The 9,566-nt window shown below is 46.2% G+C and overlaps 1 protein-coding gene across 1 annotated transcript in view; it reads right to left on the reverse strand.

Moving 5' to 3' along the window:
• Positions 1–1,758: 1,758 nt before the first annotated feature.
• The window catches only part of IL1F10 (interleukin 1 family member 10), a 7,975-nt gene continuing 167 nt past the window's right edge, over positions 1,759–9,566 (reverse strand). Inside the window, exons 2-5 of the mRNA XM_032243760.1 lie at positions 4,853–4,912; positions 3,190–3,275; positions 2,761–2,888; positions 1,759–2,463 (exon numbers count right to left, since the gene is read on the reverse strand). Coding sequence (XP_032099651.1) covers positions 2,251–2,463; positions 2,761–2,888; positions 3,190–3,275; positions 4,853–4,884 — 459 coding nt within the window. The 5' untranslated portion in view covers positions 4,885–4,912 and the 3' untranslated portion in view covers positions 1,759–2,250. The remainder of the gene's footprint in view (positions 2,464–2,760; positions 2,889–3,189; positions 3,276–4,852; positions 4,913–9,566) is intronic.

The following is a 9,566-nucleotide window of genomic DNA, read 5'->3' on the forward strand; positions in this document are numbered from 1 at the left end:
GCATAGTATGGCTTGAGCCCAAAAGGCTAAGGTTGCAGTGAGCCATGGTTGTGCCACTGTACTCCAGCCTGGGTGATAGACGAAGATATCTCTAAAAATAAAAGAAGAAGAAGGAAAAGAAGGAGAAGAAGGGGGAGGAGGAGGAGGAGAAGAAGGAGAAGGAAGGAGAAGGAGAAGGAGAAGGAGGAGAATCAAGTGTGGTTATTCATTAACTTGTTTAAGATTTTGCATTTACTCAGCCTTTTCTGCATACCAGCAGCTGTTCTGGCCATAGCTGACACAAAGTTGAACAGAACATGCACTGAAAAACAAGCACAGAGTTCTACCATGTAAACACACAGTTACAATGGCTAGCCAGGCTATGAAGTTCCTGGAGCACACACAGATTGTGGAGAAGCAGCTCAGGGAAAGAACCTAAATGTACCTGAGCCAGCTGTGTGGCTCCCTTCACACTTAATACTTGGAGGCCTGTACTTTGCCTTCAAGGCCTCGCATGACCCAACCCTGCTGGTCTTGCTCACCTCCTTCTGCTCCCTTGTTCTCCAGGCTTCAGCCCCCACCCCAGCCTTCTACTATTATTTAAACACAACAGCTCCTTTCTGTCTCAGGGCCAACATATTTGCTACTCCTCAGCTTTGATTATTTCTAGTCACAGTTCCTGCCTGTCTGTAGCCTCAGCTCAAATGTTACCTCTTCAAGAAAGTGAAAAAAAAAAAAAAAAGCATCTCCCCTAACTCCCCTGTCTGATAATCGAATATGTCCATTGGATACCTGCTGCCCTCACTCTCTAATCATGAAAAGTGCCCTTTTTGTTTTCTTGTTCGTTTATTTGATTATTTAGTATTTCTCCCATTCAAGTATCAGCCCCAAGGTAGTTTGGTTTTATTCACCATTCTATCCCCAGCTCCTTAAGTGGGATAAAAATTTGCAACACGGCATTGAGGTCAGCTGCACCAAGTTTAATCTTGAGCTCCAACATAGAGAGCCCGTATGACCTTCATTAAGTTATTTTACTTCTCTTAGTCCGGTTTCCTCATCTAACAAATGGAGGTGAGAGTGCTTGCCTTGAAGAGTCATTATGGGGATGATGACAGAGCATTCTTAAAAGTGCTGCCCCATGGTTGGAACTCAGAACATGCTAGGTGAATGCTGAGTAGTTAGACACCAGAAGAAGAGCACCAGTAGCCCATACCTTCTCTTAATCCTGATACTACAGGTTCTCTGCTCTAGCTTAGGCCCAACCAAATATTCTCCATGAAACAGCAAAGTGTGGGCTCTGAGGATGAGTATGAATTTCAATTGCAAACTCTCAGCTGAAACCCAGCCCTGTACTCCCAGCTATACCAAGTCACCTCAACTTAGAGGCTCCACTGCAACCTTAAACTCAATACATCCAGGACATATACATTGCCTGTCCCTTGGTACTCCTTGCTTTGCACACTCAAAGCAACTAGCAGATAGCCCAACAGTCGACCACAGAATTGTCAATTCACTGTGAAGTATCTGGTAGAAAATCACAAGACTTGAGTTAGAACTTACATCGTAAGCAGCCCAAGGCTTTGTCCCTGCACAGAGGACACTGAGTTCTGCCCGGGGCTTCTTGGTTGTTTCTAGAGGCTCCATAGCAGATGGACTGGAGGAGAAGCTGTGGTTAGCTTTCTAAAAACTCAACAGGTCTCTTGCATCAAACACTGCACATGGGGTCAAATGAGGCTCTGTAGTAGTTTTCTATGGCTGCTATAACAAATTACCACAAACTTAGGGGTTTACATAACAGAAGTTTATTATTTTATAGTTGTGGAGATCAGAAGTCTGAAATGGTTGTCACTGGGCTGAAATCCAGGTGTCAGCAGAGCTGTGCTCCTTCTGGAGCCCCTAGAGAGTCTGTTCCCTTGGCTTTTCCAGTTTCTAAAAACCCCTGCATTTGTTGGCTGAAGGCCCCTGACTCCATCTTCAAAATTCAAAGCATGGTTTCTTCCAGTGTCTGAATCTCCCCTCCTGCTTCCTTCTCACAAGGACCCTTGTGATTTTACTAAGCCCACCTGGATAACCCAGGATGGTCTCCTCATCTCAAGATCCTTAACATAATCACATTTGCAAAGCCCCTTTGGCCATGTATGGTAACATACACACAGATCTTAAGATTACAGTGCGGATGTCTTCAGGAGAACATTATTCTGCCTACCATAGACCCTGAGCAGGATGAGCTTGGTTTGGGTGCACCAGGCTGAAACGCAGCCTCCTGTCTTCCTACCAGCTCTGTTCAAAGTAGAACTCAGTACGGGCTGAGGGCTCACTCTCCTTGGTGAGCTGTACTGGCTGCTGGGACTCTGCTGGGCCACAGAGGAACCAACCAGGCCAGGCAGCAGCCTCAAGCCTGAAGGCGGAGCCGGAGCTGCTCTGGAAGAAAGTGAAGCGTGTGGCCTCTTCACCACCTTTGTACAGTTCTTCAATGTTCACATCCTGTGGGGAGAAGGTGGATAACTGCAGAATAATGGTGCCAATGGAGGTGTTAGCCCTGGAGGCCTCTGGGGCTTGGCCAAAGAAGGACCTGACAGGGCCAGTTTTTACTGAAGGGACTGCCTTCTGCAGATTCTAGAGGGCAAGGGTGTTGGAGCTAAGTGCAGAGGAAGATGGTGAAAATCTAAGGGAGGAAGACACGTGGATCTGGCTAGGAATCCGCAGACACAAAGATGCCAGAGCATCCCAGTGGCCAGGCCAGGTCTGCAGTATCCCCTAGAATGGGGACGGGCCTCTCACCTCCAGCTGTAAGGAAGGCTCCTCTCCTGTCTCCACACATGCCAGGCAGCGGCTCCCTCCCTGGATCCCCAGGAAGATGGGGACCTTGGTGCGGTCCAGGCCTCTGTTAGGAAGTATGCAGATCTTCTCTGGGAGGGAAGAGAGAGAAGAGTCAAGAGGTGAGGGAACCCCATGCAGGTTCTTGGCAGGTAAAGGCTCAGGCAGGAAGGAACTGGGCATGAGCACCCCTGGCCTGGCCCTGCCTGCAGACTGCAGAGTGAGCCAGGACTTCTGCAGGGATCTTGCCCCTCACTAGGAGAGACCACAGCTGCTCTCTGCCCCTTCACACTGTCACTGCGGGCAGCTGCTGACCTTCTGCTGGGGAGGAAAGGGAAGAAAAGGGAGGGCCTATGGCAGATGGAACATGGGGTGGAGGCCCCAAAAGCTCACCTGCACAGCAGTTGTCTGCAACGGGATCTCCCACCAGGAGCTGTCTGTCTCTTGTATATAGAACCTTCTGGTCTGCATATTTAATTCTGAAACAGTATGACAGTGCTGATGGCCCACTCCCTTTATGCACCACTGGCCCCCTAGCCCTTCCACCTCTGTCCTCTGAATCACCACCTGGAGCATTTGGGGTATTTGCTCTCCTTCACAGGTGGGCAGAGGGGAACAATCACTCCCAAGAGTAGGTAAAGACCAGCTGAGCCTTAAAGCAGGGAAGGCCTCCCATGTTCGTGCTTTTCAGAGGCTGTGCTTCCTGCCTTCTCGTGGCTTGGGGAGGCCTTCAAAGGAGAATGGAGAGCCAATGCCCTTCAATAGAGGGGTAAAGAGAATGTTTCTGGCTTCCTGAGAAATTTCTTAGTGAGGCTCAGATGACTTTGGGATACAGTGAACCTTACCTTAGATTTTTTGGGCCTGACCTAATTGTTTACAAATGTTTATTCTCTTTAGTACTGAGATTGAGTGTATATTGAAGGGTGATTTGCTTTTCAGATATTTTAAAGACATTAAAGTCACACAGGTTATAGGTTCAGTCACCTGGCTGGTTTCAAAGATGCCTGTCAGCCACTGTCAGGACCTGGGGAGCTGTCACTAACCTTACAGGGCAGAAACTCTGGACCAATGCCACCACCTCCAGGAGATTTTTCTATCTCAATAACAGCTAATGATAATACCCTTAGCTAATGACTGTACGTGTTTACAGCAGGTTCACTTGTACAATAAAAATAAAGTTCCAAAAAGATCCTGGGCTTGCCAACCGGCATTTTCCCCCTGACATTAACAACCTGGATGTGACAATTCACCTGCTAGCAGCAGCATCCTAGGGAGACCAGAACCCAGGTTAGACACCCTGAAGTGCTGACATCTGTTTTGTCATTTGTGTGCTTCCTGTGTATGTGTCTTGCTTCCCAGCCAGGCTGTCACCTCCTTGAGACCAGGACTGCCCCTGACCCACCTTGCCCAGGACGTTACAGGGTCCAAGAGAGAAGCAGAGGAAATGTTTCCCAGAGGTCAGTCTTATTTTATTTTTCTCATGCCTCACCCACTTCCTTAAAGGAGCTTATGACAGAGCATAGACAACAAAGTAGTAAAATATAAGGATGGATGCAAATCTGAAATGAGATGAAATGAAAGTACATGTTAGAAGCCCAAACTGGGAGTAAAGGCCACAGGGACTTGGATTGAGGTTCTTTTGAATCTCAATGCTGTCACTGAGATTCAAAACTGTTTCTGAGATTTCAGAGAGGTGGATGGAGTGGCACAGAGGATATGAAGTCTGATTCCTGGCTGTGTCTTTTGGAAGTTATGTGACATAGGGGAAGTTATTTAACCTCTTTGAGCCTCAGTTTCCAGATCTACAAAATGGGGTTAGTAACACTCCCCTTACAGACTTTTTGGAAAAGAAGTGAGGCAGTAGATTGGCTGGCATCTTGCAGACATTCAGGAAAGAGCTGTTACTACCGTGGTGGTGATGAAGCTTAATTATGGGGCACTTGCAATTTCTAAGGTGAGAATGAGCCTCATCCTCTGGCTCAGCACTCCTTTCCTCTTCCCATGTGATCCCCAGACCCCCTGCTTGGGAAAGCAGGGACATGCCAGGACAACTTACGTGTAGTATCGTGCCATGGGGAGGGAACACATTTCTGCAATCAGTGGTGTCTGGTCCTCGCTGATGGGGAGGAGAGAAGGGCAGTTAGAGAAGGAGGCTGGGGGGAGCCAGGGGCAGACATGCTGGGGCTCAGAACTACTCAGCCACAGGCTGCACGGGTCCCCCAACCCATTCATTTATAATTGGTCTGCCAGAATCCACCAAGGCCTCCACAGCCCAGCAGGCTCCAGGCAGCTCTGCCTCTCCCTGACTGGGGCCATCCAGGAGCAAGTCCAGCCAGCAGGGGTATAAGCCTCGGACGTGTGTGCTTGTGCTAGTTCAGAGAAACCAGAAAACAGATTCCCCCAAATAGCTGAGCCATAACGCTTCCCAGCCCTGAGAGTGGGGTGGAGTGTGCGTCACCTCCCTCACAGTGGGAGGATAAGCCCAGTTCAAACCCAGTCCCATTGCCCTGTTGGCCAACGGGGCACCACACTCCTGCCCCCATAACTAGCCATGGGTTAGATAGCTAGAGCCCAGAGTGAAGGAAGAGAGCACAACTAGAAGGGGTCGACAACAGCAGCGGGGCTGGTAGGGTCCCCCCAGAGGGTTGGAAAGCATCATTCCTAGCAACTAGAAGTGCTTGTCCAAGACTGCTGAAGACAGCTCATTCTGTTCCAGATGGAAAATGGCACTTGTGTTTTTGAGGGCGAACAATCTAAAGTGAAGATAATTGTCTTGTATAAATGTCAGGCCACACAGTTTCACATGACTCTGCCCCCTCCCTGTGTGCTATTCTGTCCTGGAGCTCTTCCCCAAAGTGATCACCCTTAGGAAAGGTCAGTCCAGAATTTAGCATGGAAATAAACCCAGAGCCAATCGGGAGCTGGAAATTAGCTCAGGGAAGTAACGCAAGTATGACTAGGGCTAAGGTTTACCAAGTAGGTCTGATTGTCACCAAGGAAGAAGGGAAAAGAGAAGAAAAAATATAAGAAAGCAGAAAATGAGAGGAGAAGAGAAAGGAAGAAGGCAGGTGGAGGAAAGCAATAGGGCTCAGGGAGGAACAGAGTGAGGCTGGGGGACTCTGGGGAGGCAGGTGGGTGCTGAGGGCACAGCTTCCAGCCACCTCAGCACTCAAGTTCCAGAAACAGGGCTGTAGCCATGGCGGGTTTTAGTACTGGGTCTGCCACTATCACTTTGGACAAGTCATTTTCTGTCCCTGGGCCTTGGGGTGTGACTTTGAGTCTTAGAGTGCAGGATAGTAGGGACCGACGAGTGCAAATTCTAGAGGGATGTTGGTGCTGTGAATCCAAGTCTTAAAGCATGCTGTATACTTTGTTATTGCATGTATTGCCCTTACTCTTAGGAGAAATAATGGATTGCCCAAATGTTTAGTTAAAAAATGTTCACTGTGTACATTTTTACAATAGTGAGAAGTTAAAGAAATCTACATTTTCAATAATCATAGGTAATTGGCTAAGAAATTATGGCAAAATTCAATAAATAAGGACATACATGTTTGTTGAAGATGATATTGCAGAAGTCTGTTTTATGACATAAAAAATTTTTCAAAATGTATTAAGTGAAAAATGCAGATTATAAATCAAGTGCACATTATAATTCCACTTAAATCCACACATATAGAAAGACACACACAGAAACATTCCCCGTGTTGTTGCACCATTTACCTATGGCTTTATGAGTAATTTTTTAAACATCTCAACATTTTTCCTATAATGAACATAAATTTCCTTTGTAGTATCAAGTAAGTTTCAACATTTTAAAAATCAAGTTTCAGTGAAACTCATTGGCTCCTAAATGTGCCTGCCCATCTGCATCACCTGGGGGACTCTGTATAATTACTATTTCCTGGGCTGAAGGTTCTAATTCAGTAGGACTTGGAGTGATTCTAGCGATCAGCCAGACTGCTTGGGAACTGCTGTACTTTCAGTCGTTGCACATTAATAAATATGTAAACCCTCTGCAGGTCCTGTTAAAATATAGATTCTGATTTTCCAGGCCTGAGACTACATTTCAAATATGCAGCCAGGTGATGTCAATGCTGCTAATTCTCTTGGCCAGCACTTTGAGTCCTAAAGGACTAGACAATCCCCTGGCACAGATAATTCAACAGTGTCATGGCCTCAATGCAAGCCCACTTGATGATAGGCTCCCCTTGGTCAAACCACTGGGGCTCTTTTGGTTGTGGCAGCAGGACAGTGGGCAGTGTGGTAGTTGTGCCCAGACCAAGTGGAGGGCCCTGGGTGAAGCTGGACAGCAAGCTGATGATCCCCACTCTTGGTCAGTGTCAGCTCAAAGAACTGGAAGAAATTCAGGGCTGGTCCAGTCCAGCTGGACCCATGGGCCCTAGAAATCTCCCATTCTGGCACACCCAAAATTTGCAGTGCCTCTCCTAAAGGCTCCCCTACTAGGTTCCCTCTGCCTGGCTTCTGCTGGATTGTGACAGAGTGAGTAGGAATAGGAAGCTAGCACCTGCTCCATCAGAGAGCCTGGGGTCTTGGTGCTAAGCCTCTGCTGTGTGCTGAGCCCCTCCCAATGTGCTGCATGCCTCATCCCAAAGCTTCCCCTCCCTATTGTCCTAAAATGACTTTTCACTGGACTTCGGTCTATATGCCTCTTTTCCTCTCATTTCTCCCTGGACACAGCATCTGGCTCTCAGACCTCCTCAATTCACCTATCCTGGCTCAAATACCCCCACCAACTAAACCTGGGCTTTCCTTATGCTCTTTTGCACAGCACCCTGTCCTATCCTCTCCTCATTCTCCTGCATAGGATCTATGTGGGATGTTCTCTCCAAGACCAATATTTACTTCTGTGGAGCCAGATCTAAAGATTCTTTTGATTGCCTTGATATTTGGCCACTGCCTCCTTGGAACCCTTGACATTGCCTGACTCCCTTCATACCTCTTTCAACCCTTGTAGATTTTACCTCCTTCTGGGGCTGTCCCTTAGGCTAACAAGGTGCTAAGCACTTCTATTTTGTATTATACGAAGCTGCAATTCATTGACTTCTACGGCTGCAATGATCATCTTGGGCTACTGCCTCCCAAATGCAGACTGCACATCCCACTTAACCTCCTGCAGCCTACAGTACAGCCCACTTTGGACCTCCTGCTGATATCCAACCAAATATATTTAAGGTGAAGCTAATTATCTTCTCCCCCTCCAACCCACTCATTCCTCCTAATTTCATTTCTCTCGTTGCCATAGTATTCCTCTCACCAGTGATATTCAAAACCTAAGACTCATGACAATATTCCCCTGTTCTCCTGACTCAATGTCTAACTTGTCAAGTCCCTGTAGATTATTTCTTTAAAATATAACTTTGTGTTCTTAATCTCCATTACTACTGTGCTTGTGTTCCCAGTTCTTCTACCTTTCATTCAACCCAACCTATGTGAGGAATCTGGACCCACATTCTAAAGACATCTTTCTGGAATCTATAGTGACTGGCTGTTTTGCCACTATCTGTAGCTGATTATCTTGTGTGATAGTGTCTCACTTCTCCATGGACACTAAACCACGCCATCTGGCAACATGATTCCTTTCTTATCTTCTCAATGGACATACTCACAGGTGTTCCGTTGTTCTCCCTGCCTCAATAGTCATCCCTCCTCATTGCCATCGATTCAGATCTTTCTATATTAAGATCACTGGAGATGGTATCAGTATAGATGGGTTCAATATCTAGTTCTATCAAATTAATTATCAGTGCAGAATTACAGCTCAGACATACAGGGTTATGTCTTTTAACCTCCAACCCTCAGTTTCAGCATCTATAAATTCATTGGATTAGATGATGTGGTTATGAAGGTTCTTTCTAGGCCAAACTATCTATAATTCCATGACTCAGAGTTTAATGAATCTTTCCCTTACTATTGTAACTCTACTCTGAACTCCTATTAATTTTTACTGTATTATTTATTGTTGTACATAAAGGTATTTGTTTCCCTTATAAAACTTAATAAGATCCTGAGGTCATGAAGATGGCTGACAGCTCGCTTGAAGCTCTCTCCAACCACTCTAATAGAAATACCCTGGTCCTCATGGCCAGGACATAGAAACACACACAGCAGACTTTTAATGGAAAGGCTGAGTCCTAGACCTAGCTCTGCTACCGGTTTATCTGGCCACTGTTTATTCCTGGGCCTTTATTTATCATCATTGGAAGGAAAGGTTGAGCAAGGTATCTTTCAAAACCATTTTAAGTTTCACAATAAAATTTTATGCAGAATTCTAATGATTGTAAAATGGATAAAGGGCACCTGCTTTGCGGACACAGGAAGTGATGGTGACTTTGGAACCTTGCGAGTATTTCTCTTGCCTACAAAGAAGACACTGAGGAGCTCCTAAGGAGCTAAAAAAAACTCTTAAGCTTCCACCAAACACAGTGTGAATATCACTGGCCCAGATGATTTTTTTTTAAATTACTTTCTAAAGTCTGTGGTGCTAAGTATTTAAAAATCTTCATTTGACTTAACCTATTCCTTCTCCTCAAATCCCTTTATGTGCTCCTAAATGTTTTTGGTGTCCCACCATGTTCTATGAGGGGACTACCTTGTTATCCAGACAGATTGCCAGGAGGAGTGAAGGGATAGAGGGCATATCAGAGATACTGACAGGAGAGAGCAGAAAAGAGAGAGAGAGAGAAAGAGAGAGAGAAAGAGAGAGAGAGAGAGAGAGAGAGAGAGAGAGAGAGAGAGAGAGAGAGAGA

The sequence above is a fragment of the Sapajus apella genome, unplaced genomic scaffold (genome assembly GCF_009761245.1).
Source record: "Sapajus apella isolate SASKATOON/1434 unplaced genomic scaffold, GSC_monkey_1.0 scaffold52, whole genome shotgun sequence".
NCBI lineage: Eukaryota > Metazoa > Chordata > Mammalia > Primates > Cebidae > Sapajus > Sapajus apella.